This window comes from Carcharodon carcharias, chromosome 7 (assembly GCF_017639515.1).
Source record: "Carcharodon carcharias isolate sCarCar2 chromosome 7, sCarCar2.pri, whole genome shotgun sequence".
NCBI classification, from domain to species: Eukaryota; Metazoa; Chordata; class Chondrichthyes; order Lamniformes; family Lamnidae; genus Carcharodon; species Carcharodon carcharias.
In genome coordinates, this window is record NC_054473.1 from 35,575,232 (window position 1) to 35,595,719 (window position 20,488).

The window sequence follows — 20,488 nt, forward strand, 5'->3', positions numbered from 1 at the left end:
TTTTCAATCTGATGGGACCTTTCGCAAGTCTAGGGTATATTAGAAAATTGTAACCAGTGCATCTACTATCTCTATAGCCACTTTTTTTAAGGCCCTAGGATGAAGTCCGTCAGGACCCAGGGACCTGTCAGCTTTTAGTTCCAATAGTTTTCTCAATACCCTTTCCTGATGATTGTAAATGTTCAGTTCCTCCCTCCCTTTAACCTCTTGATTTAAAAGTATTTCTGGGATGTTACTTATGTTTTCCACAATGAAGACAGACAAAATATCTGTTCAATGCTTCTGCCATTTCTTTATTTCTCATTATTAATTCCCCAGGTTCTCTCTCTAGTGGGCAAGCGCTCAGTTTACTTACTCTTTTCCTTTTTAAATACTTGGAGAAACTCTTACTATCTGTTTTTATATTTCAAGCTAGCTTTCTCTCATACGCTAATTTATCCCCCTTCATTTTTTTAAATCATTCTTTGCTGGTTTTTGGATTCTGGCAACCTTCTGACCTACCACTAATCTACAAAATTGTATGCTTTTTCCTTCAATTTGTTACTTCCTTTTACTTCCTTACCTAGCCACAAATGGTGCATCCTTGTCCTCGAGTCTCTTTCTTTCTCACTGGAATGTATCTTTGTTGAATGTTATGAAATACTTCCTTAAATGTCTGCTGCTGCATCTCTACTGTCCCACTCTTTAATCTAATATTCCAGTTCACTTTAGTCAGTTCTGTCTTCATACACTTGTAATTGCCTTTATTTTAAGTTTAAAACACTAATCTTAGGCTCATTCTTCTCACCTTCAAACTGAATGCAAAATTCAACTATGTTATGATCACGACTGCCTCGAGGCTCCTTCATTATGGAGTCATTAATCAATCATGTCTCATTACATTACTAGGTCTAGAATAGCCTGCTCTCTGGGTGTAGAATGTGCTGCTCTGAATAATAGTCCTGAAAACAGTAGGAACTCATCTACCAGGCCACCTTCGCCAATCTGATTCATCCAGTTTATATGTAGATGAAAATCGCCAATGATTATTGCAGTATCCTTTTTAAAATCCCCCATTATTTCTTCCAAAATACTCCATCCTACAGTGTAGTTACTGTTAGGGAACCTAAGCACTACTCCCACATGTGACTTCTTACCTTTAGTATTTCTCATCTCGACCCAAACTGATTCTACATCTTGATCTTTAGGACTAAGGTAATTCCTCACTACTAATGACATCCTCAATTAACAGAGCTACCCCACCACCTTTTCCTAGCTTCCTGTGCTCCAGAAACATCAAGTACTTTTGAATATTAGGTCCTAGCCTTGATCACCTTGAGGCCACAGCTCTGTAATGGTTGTTAGGACATACATATTTATTTCTATTTGAATTGTCACTTCATCTATTTTGCTACCAATGTCACACACATTCAGATGCAGACCTTTAGTTCTGTCTTTTTACTCTTGCCAACTCTGGCCTTATCTTGGTGCACTCTGCTCCTTCCTACTATGTTGCCATTATCATTACCCTTATTGCTACCTTGCTCCATTGCCTTGGCCTTTTCCTTTAGTCTACCACATCATCCCTCACATGATCCCTCCCCACAATGAATTAGTTTAAAGCTCTCTCTACTGCCCTTGATATACAACTTGCAGTACACTGCTTCCAGCAAGGTCAAGTGAAGACCGTCCCAGTGGTACAGCTCACGCCTTCCCCAGTAGTATTGCCAGCGCCACACGAATCGAAACTCATTCTTCCCACAACAATCCTTGAGCCAAGCATTCAACATCCTAATCTTATTTACCCTATGCCAACTTGCTCGTGGCTCAGGCAATAATCCACAGATTATTCTTTTGAGGTTCTATAGTAAGTCAAGACTAAGGTTAATTTGTGGATACTAAGGGAATTAAGGAGTCGGAGGATAGTGTGGGGACATGGAGTTGAGGCAGATCAGCGATAATCTTGTTGAATGGCATAGCTGGCTTGAAGGGCCAAATGGGTACTCCACCAGAATCTACTAAATCCATATTTTAGCCATTACAGTTTTTTAAATAACTATATAAATGTATCTAAGTATCTCCCTGTCACTAATCTTTACACATTCCTGTACCTCTGGAATTGTATCCCACTTCTCTACTATGAATGTAAAAACAAGAATATTCATTAAGCACATCTAGCATGTCCATATACTGTATTAATGTCTTAAAATAAAATGATTGCAATGGGCACATGCCCTCATTCACCATTCTCTTTGACCTTGATGTGCTCAGGGAAAAACTCAGCAATTAGCCATGACACAATCTACAAGATTTATCATAGACCCTCAATCCTCATTATTTTTTGATCTCTCCATTGGTTTTGACAATATTCCCATTCCTTGTCCTTGTCACTATTTCTTGCCGTAAGTTAAGGCTTACATTTTTCATTTAACATTAGTCGTAACCACTCATGAGCTATAGCTGCGTCACCATTGAAGTTTGTTTTGTCTTTCAGCCATTGAGTTTGTTAGTTGGTCATGATAATGCCACCTTTGCATCTCCGTAGATTGGTGAATTGTGTTGTTGTTGAATGGAGTATGTCATACTCCCAGCATCAGGATCAATTGTGTTATGTCCCTAGAATGTACAGCCTCTGTAGCACTTGTTGCTCAAAATAGGAGAAATTTAAAAAGAAGAAAATTGAGGAAGGGAACGGAGGAAAAGCTGATTGATGAGGCTACATTTTCTCGCTCCACCGGCATTTTCCGGACCCTGTGTGTGTTCTAACCCACTGCTGAGTTAACAGTTGTGTTTGTAAACAGAAAGCAAATACTTCAGGAATATTTAAGTCGCCAGCGCCAGGAAGTTACTCAAAATTTGCTGTATTATTTCCTTTTCTTTCACCATTATACAATGCTAATTGATAACAAATGGTGTTTCTCTCATTACTTTATTCTGACTGAAGATCGAGATTTCATGAAAGAAAACATGTTCAAATATTACGCTCCAAACTGTATTGCCCATGAGAAACAAACTATTTGGTGTGATGTGTTCAGCTGCTTTCTGTACCCACATTTGATAAAATCTCTGTAAGTAACACCTTACCTTGATTGTTTCTGACTGTTCAATCTTAGACACTTCAGCTGCTTCATTTTCTTCACTGCTACCCTCATCCATATCACTATCATCTTCCTCCTGGGTGGAATCTCTTATTTGTTGTATTTCAGAAGCATCATCAGGTTTGATCTCCGTGTCAGTTTCCTTGTCTATAGAACTGGCATTCTTTTTCTCCTCCATGCCTTCTTCATTGGGAAAAACTTCACATTCCCCACTACACGAGGGACTATCAATCCCACTGTCCCTGTTGGGTATTTTACCATTCCCATTTTGCTCTAGAGTAGACCCACCAATTTCAGCTGCAGCACTTGCCTCTTGAGTCCTGGTTATGCTCGTAGGGTCATTGTCCTTTACATCACTTTCTGTCATTGTAACACTGTCCTCATTTGAATGTTCCATCACTTCCATGCTGATTTCATGTTCATTCAAATCAGTTTTTTCTGTTGTACCCTCTGCTGAGCCTGCTGGCTCCAATTCACTGTCAGATGCTGCACACTCGGAGGAATCCTGCGATTGTTCCATTTTAAGGGATAGAATCAGCTGATTTCTTTTAGTGATCTCTGGACTTAGTAGCCTGCAGTAACACATTGACATTTCACATAGATGCAAGCAATTTAAACAGATTCCATTAAATCTAATACAAAGGCAAAAATATTTCAGATTTCCAACATGTGTAGTATGAACAGAAAATGCTGGAAATACTCAGGCCAGGCAACGTCTGTGGGGAGATTTTCTGTTATAGAAAGATTTTTTTAGAAACATCGAAAGATTTACTTTACAGGAGGCTGCCATTTGGCCCATCATGTCTGTGTCCATTTATATTTCTATTAACTCTAAGTTTGCTTTTTAAGAATATATACATCAAATCTGCCTACAATCATGACTTACAAAAATTGAAAAAGTAGGAAAAAAAACAGCTTTTCTATCAAGTAAGTGGTAACGTTTAACATTATCGGTATAATCAGGCTAACAGCAAACTTCTAATGACACTACTAACATTAGTATTATCCATGGATTTAGAGAAAGCATAAAACCCTGGGCAGTTCATTTCTAATTTCTACATACCCCATTTCAGGAAACAGAAGCTGGATGCAGCCATTTGAACTAAACAACAAAATCTGATTGTTTCATTTGCCAGTAACCGGTTCAAATAAAAATTAAGTATCAAATCAGGGTTCTACTTACTGGATTGGTTTTGCCTGAGAAATGCAAATGTTTGTTCAATAATGGGAAATAACTGGCTGCACCTGACATAAGAAAATAAAACTAATACTTGAGGCCCAATGACATTATCTTGCAGAATCATTCCAAAGACTCACTGGTTTATATAGCTGTATAGAATAGAGGGCAATGGTACTGGAAAAACTCAAAATTAGCCCGGTGCACGTAGATAAAAGCCGCACAAATTGGAAAAATGCTTTCCTTACACAATAATGCAGCTTCACTATTTGGTTTGTGAACGTGAGGACAAATTTTATTTTTTATTACAAATTTAAAGTCAATATTTTAGGAAATTACTTGGAGACTGCCCATGATTCAATGAAGCAGGCAACAAATTTATAAATGCTGCCATTTCAGCCTTCAGAAAATCCTTTCCAACATAAGTTTAATTGGATTACAGGATGTAAGTTAAATATTTCACTAAGTGCTTAGACAACAAAGTTGTGGTGGTGCAAGCTATGGTCCCACCCTCTTTGATCTCGCCTACTCCAACAAGGTACAGGTTCTGACACACACTGTCGAAGATGGATCAATAACATTTTGAAAACTCAGCAAGTAGGTAGACAGAATGGCTTACCTGACGCTTTCAAATTTCTCAATAAGTGAGGAGACACAAGACAACCCTGGTGTTTCTTTGCTCTCAGCCTTTGAATAGGAGCTCTTGGTTAGCTTAGGGTCAGCTGGCAGAGGCCTCGATGGAGCTGGAGGAATCAGCTGAAATGGTTCTTCGTAGCACAAGGTTTGAAGATGGACAGGCTTAGGAGGTACTAATATAAAATCATGGACAATTACTTAATGAAGTTCTTCTTTACAATTCAGCTCGTGTCTTCATAAATCACTTCTTGTCGCGAGCAGACCAGCAACAAGTTTTCATTTATCACACTTCGGGTTTCTACTTTATGCTGTAAGGTGCCATAACGTACCCTGAAAGCAACCTATAAGATTCTAACTGTACGTTTGGTGAAACATTCCTTTACAATACTCCATTTTTAACCTGTCATTCAGAAACATACCGCACAACGTTCAACGATTGAAAGTTGGACTTTGTGCTTCCTTGTTGCTATAACAGGAAGTACTGAAAACGATAAAAAAAGTGTGGTTTTGTAACCATAAGTAAAGGTAGTGCAGTACCCAAAACAAAAAAGGCAGCCAGTCAAAAAATTTACTTTATTTTCTTCTGCTGCCATAAATATGTCAATTATTTTCTTTTGCATTAATAGATTATTACACAGTGGTTTGATTGTTGTTGCACTGTTCCTAATTTTGCTATATAGCAACTAGTGTACTTTGCACATGTATTTGTGTGGGTATGTTCAGCTCTTCCACAGCTTCCTTCCTCTTTCTGGTTCTGATGGATTCTTTCAGAAATATTACACTGAATTCAAAATTAACAATTATATTCAATACGTCCAGTGAAATACTGGATCATCTGCAAGAATGACAAAAAAGCAAAACACCAGTTTAAGTATTTTGCTATTTTATGTTGCTTATATATATTTGCATATGAACCAGTCTGAACAGTTATACGTAAGCAGTAACCATAGCAACACTTTTACAATTTGAGGCAGTATTAAAATTGGGCTGTGATAAGATGAAGGCAATTGTACCTTACCACAGCACCATGCAAAGTTTATAAACCTATTTGGAATGGATCACAAACCACATTAGCTGGTATTATGAAGGGAACTTAATGATACTACTTTAAAAATTGTACTGTTTTGTAACTCCTCTATCCAAACAAATAATTTCAATTAATATTTTTACTTATTCTATTTAAAAATCACATCTTGCAAACCAGATATACAATTTTGATCAACAAATAAGCCAGTTTAAGATTTAAAATGACACGATTGTGGTGGGAGGAGAGGGGAAATGGGGAATGAGAAAGAGTGCACAGGTTAGAACTAAGAGGAAAAGACATTCGGATAGATGACTAAAAACTGAGTCGAGGGGTAGGTTTTAAAGGAACATCTTAAAGGAGCAGAGATGGGTAGAGAGGTGGAGAGGTTTAGGGAAGGAAAAGCCAGTTCATACCAGTTGATAATAGTCAAAAACCAGGACTGCTGGTATCAGTGCTACAGGAGTTCCATTTCAATTCAGTCAGGTTTTACTAGGACCAATCATTTTCCAATTTTACTAATTTTTCAGCTGCAGCTAAAAGCATGCCCTCTAATCCTGCAGCAATTCAAATTGGGAATGCACAAGAGAACAGATTTGGAGGAATGCAAAAATCTGAGAGTTGTAGGACTAGAAGAGGATACAGAGATGGGGAGAGGAAAGGCCATGGAGAAATTTGAAAAAAGGTTTAGAACTTTGCTTAACCAGAAGCCAATATAGCTCAGTGAGTACAGAGGTGGTGTGAAGGGTATACAGGACTTGGTGCAAGTTTGGGCATGGGTAGAGTTTTCAATAACTTCTTACGGGGGTAGAATGTGGGAGGCCAGTCAGGAGTGCATGGGAATAATCATATTTCAAGGTAATAAGGGCATGAGGGTTTCATCAGCAGAAGACCCAATACAGGAGCAGAGTTGGGCAACGTTACGGAGGTGCCTTTTTGTGGTCGGGCGCTCATCTCAGTCAAATATGACACCAAGGTTGTGAACGGTCGGTTCAGCCTTAGGCAGTTCCAGGGAGAGAGATGGAGTCAGTGGTAAGGCACTGGTATTTGTAGTGGGGACCAAAGGCAATGGCTTCAGTCTTCCCAGCATTTAACCGAAGAAATTTCTACTCATCCAGTACTGGATGTCAGACAAGCAGTCAAATAACATAGAGACAATGGATGAGTTGAGAGAGGCTGTGGAGAGGTAGAACAATCATTGCACACTTAAAAACTGCTGCTGTGTTTTTGGATGATGTCACTGAGAAGCAGCGCATAGAGGAGAAACATGAGGAGAACAAGGGCAGATCCTTAGAGAACACCAGAGGTAACAGTGCGCGAGCAAGAACAGAAGCCATTGCAGTTGACTCTCTTGACTAAAATTCAATAGATAAGAATGGAACAAAGCAAATGCAGTCTCACCCAGCTGGATAATGATGGAGAGGCATTGGAGGAGGATTGTGATACAACTATCACAGAGTGTCTCCTTTATCAGGTTGTGAAATAGAACCCCTTTGGATCCCTCCTTACCTAGTGATTGGCCAGATGATTGAAGCTGAACAAGTCTTAAGACATCTACATGCAAGTTCCCAAAGGATGCCATAATCAGACGCTAAATGATTATCCTTCCCCCACATGAGCACCATTACTATGCTCCCCCACAGCACATCAATCCTACTCCACAGTACTATCAACCACAACCCCTCATTATAAATAATATCAAACTCCATGATTCATCAATGAACATTTTAACTACCAAAATGAGCATCACCAGTCCCCATGCCCATCCAGCTATACAAACTCCCCAGCATCACACCACACCTCCCCAACTGACTGTACCACCTGACTGTCCCCACAAGCAGCACCTTTGGCGTCCACACTTCATCTCACCACTGCCACCATCCGCCACTGCCCCACCCACTCCTCACCCAGCATTTACTGCAGTTGTCTGGCGAGCCTTTCTTCTGGCTGTATACACACCAGTGGCAGTGTAAGGATGGGTTTAAGTAGTGTGGCTAAGGTGGAAATGCACTCTGAGGTCATAGCTCTCCTTCTGCAAGACCTGAAGATAGAGTGACTTTCTCATTGGAATAGTTTTGGATCCTCTCAAACCCAACAACAAGCAGCATGACCCTGGGCAATCTATTCATCCCCATGTTCAAAAAGAAGCTGGAGGTTGATATGCTGCTTAAATAAAATGTGGCTGGTGAAAAGGCATGAGACAAAGTTATAGAAGTAACATAAATCTTGACACACGTGCAGACCAGTAACAAGCAGCAGCCTATTTGCAAATGGAACACAAAACTCTAGTGAAACAAATGCACTCAGGAAGTTGGTTAAAACCTGGCACGCCTTTTTGCAGGTTTGCATTTACAGCTGAACAGAGGAGGCACCAGGACAGACTGCTGCTAATCATGTTAAAGGGCAGCTAGGACAGGGCGGGGGGTGGGGAATAGAAGAAAAGGTTCTCAGAGGATGGAAAGAATGACAGTAAATTGTCATTTCGCACCCAGCTATACTGTTAATCAGGTAGCAAAATAAGTTAAAAATGGAACTTCATTACATTCACATCATTGTTGATTTCTAATTGGAACATCATAACCAAATCCCCAACACATTTAAACCAAAACAATCACGTATTCCACAGTTTAAATTTTACTTCTAAAATGAAATACACTTTAATATTTTTAACGAACACTTATTGGTAGATATTTTATTTGTTTCTGCCCACTGAATTTTTAAAATTTTATTTTCATAATCCTGCAGCCACAACTGCTAATCCAATTCATCTGGTTTTACCTTCATTGGATCAGGTTGTTTGCCATAAGATTGAAAGCTATTTTTCTGCTTAATGCAATTTCAGTGTTTCACACTTGGAACTTGCCTTGAGGTTTTTGGGCAGTGACTTTCCTGACTGATGATTTGTTGGTTAGCTTTCTTCCTGTTTGCTGAATGCATGGTACAGAACTGAGGTGCTGAAGGTGCCCTCTTAACTCCAAGGTTGAGTTGGACTCAGAATTGCTTCTGATACGCAATGGTGTTCTGGAGTAACCTGGAACAGAGAAAACACATTCTATTTCACGACAAAATTATTTTCATATATTAACAATGCTAAAAATTTTATTTTACTAGGAATTGACCACACTATTTTAGCATTCTACTTTAATATTTTATTTGAAATATATTTGAAATTTCCAAAAAGAATTGAATAATTGCTATAAAAAGTGAACTAAAAAACCTCTTCTCAAGCTAATGATGGCTGCAACAGGGGTTATATTACAGAAGGATAGTCTAGAGACCTGTCTATAGTATCCCAGCAGGCAGCTATCTTGTTGAAAGGCTTGGGTTGCAAGTTGTGTACTTCCTGACAAGAGGAAGATAATCAAAAGGCAGGGAAAGTCATCCCCTTTATTCTCACGTACAAAGTAACTGCTATAGGAGAGCATAGCAGAGACCTGGCAGCGGTGAAGAGTTTATGAGTGGAGCAGATAATTTAGGAAGAATAAACACAAAAATGTGGATTATTCCATGGTTCTCACGTGACAAATTATGCCTTCTTCCACGATCCAATATGAACCTTCAGCCTGTATGCATTTTCTCCTTTAGGCTGATAACATCCCAAGGCCTAAAACCTCCTCAGAATGAAACTGTTTTAACATAGTTAATTGGTTGTGTCATACCCGATGGGAAAGTTTTAAAGCTTCAATTTAATTAAGTTTGCGTTTAAAATTTTATGCAATTTCAGCATATAATAATGTTCATCTAATGTGGTTGACCGCACTTTAAACAGAGCTCCATATCTGGACGTGAAACTCCTAATGGCTGATTCCACCAGAAAATACAGCGACATTGCCAGTTACAGCAAACGCTGTGCACCTGTGCTGCAGGAGGCCAAGAATATTGGTGGAACAGTAGGTATCACCAGTAAAATCCAATATTGCATTGGCCGCTCTTGCTCAACTTCAATTGATTGCTGATGCTGGTAAGAAGCCAGCATATGATCCTTACCTGTAACATTAATCCTGTTCCACTCTCCACAGATGCTGCCTGACCTGCTGAGTATTTTCTAGCATTTTCTATTTTTGTTTCAGACTTCCAGGAACTGCAGTATTTTGCTTTTGTAGTATGATTCCCCATGTCCGTCAAAAGAAAATAAATGCATCGGAACAATGCAGGTGTACTTTGTATTTGGGACAAAGGAGGCAGAACTGGAGGGACATGATCCCTCCAAAAGCAGAAAGAACCATTCAGAGAAACATAGAAGAGTCACGGAATGGTTACAGTACAGAAGGAAGTCATTTGGCCCATCATGTCTGTAGCTGTTTTCTGATAGAGCACCTCACCTAGCTCCACTACCCACTTTTCCCCCATGGCCTAGCAAATTTTCTCTCTACAGATAATTATCCAATTCACTTTTCAAGGCCTTGAGTGAATGTTTCTCCACCACATTCTTAGGCAGTGCATTCAAGATCCTAGCCACACACTGCATAAAAAAGCTTTCCCTTGTGTTGCTGATGCTTCTTTGCCAATCACCTTAAACCATTCCTCTGGTTCTTAATTCTTCTGCCAACCTGAACCATTTCTCCTGATCTACCCTGTCCAGGCTCCTCATGATTTTGAAAAGCACCATCAAATCTCCTCTTAATCTTCCATTAGGAATTTTTCAAATCATGCAAAACAATGGTGCAAAATAGCAGAACCAGACACCTCCCCAAATTCAAGCTCTCTCTCTCTACATTTTATGTATACATACACACACATTTACATGTTTACAGTCCAAATTCTTCAGACAACTTCTGTCAATCTCTATGCTGACAGTGTAAACATCTACATAATTTATATAGTACATGCACAAAGCTACTGTCTATCTGCCTCTACATCTGCACAAAGCCCAAGTGGCACTGGTAAAATATAATTTAAGTCAATTGTTATGGAAATACTGAGGTGAGATGTTGATTAAGAATCATAGTCATAAAGGTCTACAGCACAGAAAAAGGCCCCTCTGCCCATCAAGTTTGCTCCAGTCAAACAAGTACCTAACTATTCTAATCCCATTTTCCAGCACTAGGCCCATAGCCTTGTATGCCATGCCATGGCATCGCAAGTGCACATCCAAATGCTTCTTAAATGTTATGAGGGTTTCTGCCTCTACCACCCTTTCAGGTGGTGAGTTCCAGATTCCCACCACCCTCTGGGTGAAAAAATTCTTCACATCCCCTCTAAACCTACTGCCCTTTACCTTAAATCTATGCCCCCCTGGTTATTGATCCCTCCACCAAGGTGAAAAGTTCCTTCCTCTCTACCCTACCTATGCCCCTAATAATTTTATACACCTCAATAATGTCCCCCCTCAATCTCCTCTGCTCCAGGGAAAATAACCCCCGTCTATCTAATCTCTCCTCATAACTAAAACTCTCCAGCCCAGGGACCGTCCTGGTAAATCTCCTCTGCACTCTCTCTAGTGCAATTACATCCTTCCTATAATGTGGATTCCAGAACTGCACGCAATACTCCAGCTGTGGCCTAACCAGTATTTTATACAGTTCCAGCATAACCTCCCTGCTCTTATATTCTATGCCTTGGCTAATAAAGGCAAGTATCCCATTTGCCTTCTTAACCACCTTATCTACCTGTCCCGCCAGCTTAATATATTTCCATTCCTTGTTTGAACTGCCCAAGTTCATCACCTCACACTTATCCGGATTAAATTCCATTTGCCACTGATCCTATATATATATATATATCCTCCTGTAATCTAAGGCTATCCTCATCTCTATTTACCACCCCACCAATTTTCGTGTCATCCGCAAACTTACTGATCAACTGTCCTACATTCAAGTCTCAAGGATCAGGGATTTTTTTATTGCATGGCATACCTAAATCATAATCACCATAAACCAACCATTGATTTTTGATGCCTGCAAGAACATGGTCAGGGTGGGCAGAAGTTTTTATACTTGCGTTAATATGGAATTTTAAATATTTATAAAAACAATGAACGTGCATTCCTTTAAGATCTTTTACCTCAGGTACTTTGTAGCACCAGTAAAAATCATATTTGTTCAGAAGTAATAAGCCTACCACTAATTTTCTTTTTAAAGTCTATTTTAGCCTTTGTTCAGGTATTTTTCTAGTTTCTTAGTGAGGGAAGTTTTGAAACCCATTGTGGACCTGTTGGCTTCGCTGAATATTATCCAAGGAATATCATACATAGCAGGTCAGGAGAACAATGCAGATAAAAACAAAGTTTAGACTCATCAGTTGCGTACCTTTCCACCCAATGTCTGATGGAACATGCATACCGTTAATTTACAACTTTTTTTTCCCTTATAGATACTGACTGACCAGCTATGCCCTTCCAGCATTTCTCCTTTTTGTGTTATCATTTGCACTTTTGCGTTCTTTCCCAAAAAAAGGCCAATTATGAAAAGGTTGCCAATCAAGCTGACATATATTAGACTTTTTACTAACACTGATAAATTAATCTGATTTGCATATACTTCAATGACTGAATGCCAAAAAAGAGTGCCTCTTTTATCAATACATTATATAGTTTAAACCACATGTAAAAATGACAATTTGAGCTACCCAGCTTACATAGATTTCTGTGCGCAGAAACACAGATAGCAATTATTTGCACACTAGCACAAACTTGACACATTGGCAATTAAATAGATGCTAACACAGTGATCTCAGAAGTTGTCTGAACCCAAACAATAAATTAGATGTTGTTCTAAACTGCCCAGATTATCCAGATTATTGCTTGAATTTAAAACATAGCTTTGCAAAGTTAGTAGTTAACACCCTGCTCAGGGTGTCTCTGCACTAAATTAACATCAGGCTGTGTTGTATTTTTTGTACTGCTTGCATTTGACTGTCAACTAAAACTTGTGCTGTGACCATTTTGCAATAAGTCAAATACACTATTTTTAGTACAGTTAGAATTATCTGAAAGCTGTTGCTGCAACTTGCTCGCATGGAACATATAGACTGACCAGAACGCTAACCGATGACAGGTCAGACATATTATAGGCAGGCCCGTAAAACACAAGGGCCCTGTGAAACATGGGTCCTCGTCTCCAAATTTATAAGCGGTTCTGTGACTAATGAAGGGGGCAGATAACAACCGAATATACTTTGCATAGAGGCTGAAAATAGCAGGTAGTGGTACTTTTCCTTTCTCAGAAAAACATCTTGGAAACTCATCAAACCTTAGCCCAAAAATAAACAATGATTTTCACAGCCGATTTGCAACAATAATATCTTTCAAGTAATTCTATAAAGCTTTTCAAAATTCTTGGAAATAGTACCCTGGTCTGAGAGATTGATTAAAAGTAATTTTTCAAAGAGGACTTACAGGATCAACCTAAATGATTTTTGTTTTTATATATGAGATTTAAATTGCCAATTTAAAATGGATTTTGTAGCTTGAGCAGGAAAGGTGATCCAAAAGTAACCCAACTCTGCAATACAAATTTTTATAGGGAAGATGCAACTGTCTCACTTCTGAAAAAAATGAAAGATCTAAAGCACAAAATCAAACAAAGCGCTCATAAATCACTTAAATAACACATCTAACTTGAATGCGGTTAATACAGCTTCCTGCTTCAAACACATGTAAAAGCAAATAAAAAACTTCCAACACAACACCCAGCAACTTGCAAAAACAATTCAAACTTACAGCAGTAAAGCAGGTTTACTCTACTCTATGCATAATGCACTCGTATCAACTTACATTTAGGCAGCACCTTAAAATAGAAAACCATTGTGAGGGGCACTTGACTGAAGCACAAGTTTTAAAAATGAGCCGTAAAAGGCGATTTTAGGGAGGTGACCAAAAGTTCAGTTGAAAAAAGGACTGGGTTTGGAGAAAGGTCTTGAAGCAGGAAAGGGTGATGGAAAAGGAGATCATTTCAGGGGGGATAAATGACTCTTGATTTTTATGCTATCCAAAGCATAATGTACGGGTGCCTATGTACAGAAAGGAATTAGACAACTAGACAGATATGTGGAAGGCTATATAGGTACACAGCAAGTTGGGAGTTTAGTGTAAGGGTGACACAAAGCTGAGGCACTCAAAGGGTTAAAAACATATTTAATTCAAGCTTAATTCAGAATCTGCTCAAGACCAGAGAGGAGATTTGAGCAGTTTAGCTACACAAAGAGACATGACCATGATAATGTATGTAAAGTAGAGACATGTTTAGTGTTACAGAGAGATAATTGCTGCGAATGGGAACCCTATTTGCATTCACAAGGGACAGGGTCACTCTAATGTGGGTGCAGCAGGAGCTTGATTAGCTTTACAAAGGATGTGTTATTTCAACTGGAGACTAGTCTAGTCTTCTAGTGAGGTCTTTGACAGAATATCACACACCTACATGGTGGATGTGCTCTCCAAAATGGGGTCTGGGGAGGGAATTTGCAATTGGATCCAACTGCTCTACACTAACATCAATAGCGCAGTCTCAATCAATGGGTGGGAATCAGATAGCTTTCCGATTAAATCTGGAGTCAGGCAGGCCTGACCTATCTTGCCTGTTCTTTTCGTGTGTTGCATAGAACTCTTTGCTGAGTCCATCAGGAAGGATCCGGGCATAAGAGGAGTGACGATCCCAGGCAGTGGAGGCACTCAGATCAAAGCCTCCCTGTACATGGACGATGTCGCCATCTTCTGCTCGGATCCGATGTCGGTGCGCAGAATGATCCATATCTGTGACCAGTTCGAACTGGCCTCGGGAGCCAAGGTAAATCGTGGGCAGAGCGAGGCCATGTTCTTTGGGAACTGGGCTGACCAATCCTTTGTCCCCTTCACAGTCAGGGCTGACGGCCTGAAGGTGCTGGGGATTTGGTTCGGAGGGACCAGGGCATGCGTTAGAAACTGGAAGGAGCGAGTGTCTATGGTGAAAAGGAAACTGGGCATGTGGGAGCGACGGTCCCTCTTCATTGCGGGTAAGAACCTGGTCATCAGGTGTGAGACACTCTCGCTGTTGCTGTACGTGGCACAGGTCTGGCCCATTGCACACTCCTGCGCGATGGCGATCACCCAAACCATCTTCCGCTTTATCTGGGGTTGAAAATGGCTCGTGTCTGGATGGACAGGATGTACAAGCCTCTAGATAAAGGGAGAAAAAAACGTGTCCAACATCGCCCTCATACTGATGGCCACCTTTGTGTGTGGCTGCATCAAGCGGTGCGTAGACCCTCAGTACGCAAACACCAAGTGTCACTACATGCTGAGGTTCTACCTGTCCCCAGTGTTGCGAAGGATGGGTCTGGCCACGCTGCCGTGGAACGCTCCAAGTAGTTGGACCATGCTGTACCATCTGTCCCTGGTGGAAAAATTTATGCAGAGAAACACCTTTGACCACAAGTCCATCAGGCAGTGGTCAGCACATAACATCTTAGAGGCCCTGCGGGAAAAGGAGAGGGTGGATCCTGTGGGAGGGTTCCCCGAGCAGACTGTCAAAGTCATTTGGCAGAATGCCTCATCGCCAGAACTTTCCAACAAGCACCAAGACGTAGCTTGGCTTGTGGTGAGAAAGGCCCTCCCTGTAAGATCCTTCTTACACGCCAGGAGTCTCACCCCCTCTGCATGTTGCCCTCGAGGTGGCTGTGGTGGGGAAGAGACTGTTGTTCACCTCCTTGTAGATTGTGCCTTTGCAAAGAAGGTCTGGAGAGAGTTGCAGTGGTTTCTGTCGAGGTTCATCCCGAGCAGTTCTGCGACACAGGACTCTCTGCTCTATGGGCTGTTCCCAGGGACACACACCGAGACAAACATCAACTGCAGCTGGAGGATCATCAACTTGGTGAAAGACACTCTTTGGTCTGCCTGAAACTTGTTGGTCTTCCAGCGCAAAGAGTTGTCCCCGACCGAGTGTTGCAGACCGGCACATTCCAAAGTCCAGGACTATGTGCTGAGGGATGCACTAAAGCTTGGGGCAGCCGCCGCAAAGGTGCAATGGGGAAGGGTCGCTGTCTAAGACCTTTCTGCCACAGTGCACCGAGGGGCTGGGAACTGTTGAGAGCCCCTCAGGCTGTACAGCTCAAAATGAATGTTATCAGTGAATACTAATTATATTATAATTGTATTGAAGCACCTCAGAGTGCAACATGATGTATGTTGATAACTCCAATACCATTGTCTGATTGTCTGCATTGACCATATTGAAATGATTGTAATATTCATTGATTGTATTGATGTACCTCGTGATACATGATGTAAAAGTTGAATCTGATTGTACTTTTGTGATGGTGATTTTGAAATGTTTTGAAATGTTCTTCCAGATATTTTTATGAATAAATTATATTTTCCAAAAAATATTGACAGAATATCACACACCTACATGGTGGATGTGCTCCCCAAAATAGGGTTTAGGGAGGAATCTGCAACTGGATCCAAGTGCTCTACACTAACATCAATGGTGCAGTCTCAATCAATGGGTGGGAATCAGATAGCTTTCCTATTAAATCTAGAGTCAGGCAGGCATGCCCTCTCTCCCCTTTCCTTTTTGTGTGTTGCATAGAACCCTTTGCTGAGTCCATCAGGAAGGATCTGGGCATGAGGAGTGACGATCCCAGGCAGTGGAGGCACTCAGATCAAAGCCTCCCTGTACATGGACGATGTCGCCAACTTCTGCTCAGATCCACTGTCGGTGCGCAGACTGATCCGCATCTGCGACCAGTTCGAACTGGCCTTGGGAGTCAGGGTAAATCGTGGGAAGAAGGAGGCCATGTTCTTTAGGAACTGGGCTGATTGATCCTTTATCCCCTTCACTGTCAGGGCTGGCGGCCTGAAGGTGCTGGGGGCATGTTCGGAGGGACCAGGACATGCGTTAGAAACTGGAAGGAGCGAGTGGCTATGGTGCAGAGAAAAATGGGCATGTGGGAGCGGCGCTCCCTCTCCATTGCAGGTAAGAACCTGGTCATCAGGTGTGAGGCACTCTCGCTGTTGCTGTACGTGGCGCAAGTCTGGCCAGACTCCTGCGTGATGGCGATCACCCGAGCCATCTTTTGCTTTATCTGGAGATCGAAAATGGATCGTGTCCGCAGGGATGTGACGTACAAGCCTCTAGATAAGGTTGGAAAAACCGTGCCCAACATTGCCCTCATACTGATGGCCACCTTTGTGTGTGGCTGCATCAAACTGTGCGTACACCTTCGGCATGCAAACATCAAGTGTCACTACGTGCTGAGGTTCTACCTGTCCCCAGTGTTGCGAAGGATGGGTCTGGCCACGCTGCCGCAGAACGCTCCAAGTAGCTGGACTGTGCTGTAACACCTGTCCCTCGTGGAAAAATTTATGCAGAGAAACATCTTTGACCACAAGTCCATCAGGCAGTGGTCGGCACATAACGTCTTAGCGGTCCTGAGGGAAAAGGAGAGGGTGGATCCTGTGGGAGGGTTCCCCGAGCAGACTGTCAAAGTAATTTGGCAGAATGCCTCATCGCCAGAACTTTCCAACAAGCACCAAGATGTAGCTTGGCTGGTGGTGAGAAAGGCCCTTCCTGTCAGATTCTTCCTACGCACCAGGAGTCTTACCCCCTCTGCACGTTGCCCTTGAGGTGGCTGTGGTAGGGGAGAGACCGTTGTTCACCTCCTTGTGGATTGTGCCTTTACAAAGAAGATCTGGAGAGAGTTGCAGTGGTTTCTGTCAAGGTTCATCCCGGGCAGTTCTGTGACACAGGACTCTGTGCTCTACGGGCTGTTCCCAGGGACACACATCGAGACAAACAGCAACTGCAGCTGGAGGATCATCAGCTCCTCTTTGGTCTGCCCAAAATTTGTTGGTCTTCCACGCAAAGAGTTGTCCCCGACCGAGTGTTGCAGACTGACATGTTCCAAGGGCCAGGACTAAGTGCTGAGAGACGCACTAAAGCTTGGGGCAGCCGCTGCAAAGGCACAATGGGGAAGGTTGCTGTCTAAGACCTTTCTGCCACAGTGCACCGAGGAGCTGGGAACTTTACAGACCCCTCAGGCTGTACGGCTCACAATAAATGTATGCAGTGAATACTAATTGTATTATAATTGTATTGAAGCACCTCAGAGTGAACATGATGTATATTGATAACTCCAATACCATTGTCTGATTATCTGTAATGACCATATTGAAATGATTGTAATATTCATTGATTGTATTGAAGCACCTCGTGATCCATGTGTAAAAGTTGAATCTGATTGCATTTTTTGTGATGGCGATTTAGAAATGTTCAGTAATGTTCTTCCAGATATTTTATGAATAAAGTTTTTTTTTAAAAAAACTGTAATTGTCACCAATTAATAATTTCCTCCCTTTCCCCCTTCCTCTTGTAGATGAGGGTGATGATGCCTTTCCTCATGGATTCTGACATGCTACCGGCCAGTGGACTATAAGATTCTGTCCAAGGTCTTCGCCAATCAGGTCAAGTTTGCTCTGGAGTTGGTGATCCACCCTGACCAGACCCGTGCTGTACCCGGCAGAAAGATCTCTGACAGCCTTGCACTACTCAGGGATACAATTACGTATGTACAGGACAGGGGTGTGGATACCTGCCTCATCAGCCTGGATCAGGAGAAGGCCTTTGACAGAATATCACACACCTATATGGTGGATGTGCTCTCCAAAATGGGGTTTTGGAATGGGATCCGCAACTGGATCCAACTGCTCTACACTAACATCAGTAGCGCAGTTTCAATCAATGGGTGGGAATCAGAAACTTTCCAATTAAATCTGGAGTCAGGCAGGGCTGCCCTCTCTCCCCTGTCCTTTTTGTGTGTTGCATAGAACCCTTTGCTGAGTCCATCAGGAAGGATCTGGGCATAAGAGGAGTGACGATCCCAGGCAGTGGAGGCACTCAGATCAAAGCCTCCCTGTACATGGACGATGTCACCGTCTTCTGCTCAGATCTGTTGTTCGTGCGTAGACTGATCCATATCTGCAACCAGTTCGAACTGGCCTCTGGAGCCAAGGTAAATCGTGGGAAGAGCGAGGCCATGTTCTTTGGGAACTGGGCTGACCAATCCTTTGTCCCCTTCACTGTCAGGTCAGACGGCCTGAAGGGGATATGATTCGGAGGGACTGGGGCACGTGTTAGAAACTGGAAGGAATGAGTGGCTCTGGTGAAAACTGGGCATGTGGGAGCAACGCTCCCTCTCCATTGCAGGTAAGAACCTGGTCATCAGGTGTGAAGCATTCTCAGTGTTGCTGTACGTGGCTCAGGTCTGTCCCATTCCACACTCCTGTGCTGTGGTGATCACCCAAGCTATCTTCCACTTTATCTGGAGGTCGAAAATGGATCGTGCTCGTAGGGACACAATGTACAAGCCTCTAGATAAAGGGGGGAAAAACGTGCCCAACATTGCACTCGTCTGATAGCCACCTTTGTGTGTGGCTGCACCAAGCTGTGCGTAAACTCTCACTATGCCAACACCAAGTGTCATTACGTGCTGAGGTTCTACCTGTCCCCCGTGTTGCAAACGATGAGTCTCGCCACACTGCCAAGGAATGCTCCAAATAGTAAGACCACCTGTCCCTCATGGATAAATGTATGCAGAGAAACACCTTTAACCACAAGTCCATCAGGCAGTGGTTGGCATGTAACGTCGTAAGGGAAAAGGAGGTGGTGGATCCTATCGGAAGGTTCCCCGAGCAGACTGTCAAAGTCATTTGGCAGAATGCCTTATCACCAGAACTTTCCAACAAGCACCAAGATATTGCCCTCGAGGTGGCTGTGGTGGGGAAGAGACCATTGTTCACCTCCTTGAGGAATTTTTTTTTTGCAAAAATATACTTTATTCATAAATCTTCAACAACATTTCAAAATCACCATCACAAAAATAAAATCAGGTTCAACTTTTCCAACATGAATCACAAGGTGTATCAGTACAAACAATGAATATTACAATCATTGGCAGACATTCATTTTGAGCTGTACATCCCGAGGGGCTCTACACAGTTCCCAGCCCCTCGGTGCACTAAGGCAGAAAGGTCTTAGACAGCGACCCTTCCCCATTGTGCCTTTGCGGTGGCCGCCCCAAGCTTTAGTGCGTCCCTCAGCACATAGTCCTGGACCTTGGAATGTGCCAGTCTGCAACACTCGGTCGGGGACAACTCTTTGCGCTGGAAAACCAACAAGTTACGGGCAGACCAAAGAGCGTCTTTCACCGAGTTGATGATCCTCCAGCTGCAGTTGATGTTTGTCTCAGTGTGTGTCCCTGGGAACAGCCCGTAGAGCACAGAGTCCTGTGTCACAGAACTGCTCGGGATGAACCTCGACAGAAACCACTGCATCTCCCTCCAGACCTTCTTTGCAAAGGCACAATCTACAAGGAGGTGAACAATTGTCTCTTCCCCACCACAGCCACCTCGAGGGCAACGTGCCGAGGGGGTGAGACTCCTGGCATGTGGGAAGGATCTGACAGGGAAGGCCTTTCTCACCACCAGCCAAGCTACATCTTGGTGCTAGTTGGAAAGTTCTGGCGATGAAGCATTCTGCCAAATTACTTTGACAGTCTGCTTGGGGAACCCTCCCACAGGATCCACCCTCTCCTTTTCCCTCAGGGCCTTTAAGATGTTACATGCCGACCACTGCCTGATGGACTTGTGGTCAAAGGTGT

The 20,488-nt window shown here is 42.3% G+C and overlaps 1 protein-coding gene across 2 annotated transcripts in view; it reads right to left on the reverse strand.

Annotated features, from left to right (window-relative positions):
• LOC121280394 (FYVE, RhoGEF and PH domain-containing protein 3-like) overlaps positions 1-20,488 on the reverse strand; it is a 201,035-nt gene that overhangs the window by 117,710 nt on the left and 62,837 nt on the right. For both annotated transcript variants that reach the window (XM_041192347.1, XM_041192345.1), the window contains exons 2-4: positions 8,778-8,945; positions 4,874-5,063; positions 3,064-3,649 (exon numbers count right to left, since the gene is read on the reverse strand). In XM_041192347.1, coding sequence (XP_041048281.1) covers positions 3,064-3,649; positions 4,874-5,063; positions 8,778-8,945 — 944 coding nt within the window. The remainder of the gene's footprint in view (positions 1-3,063; positions 3,650-4,873; positions 5,064-8,777; positions 8,946-20,488) is intronic.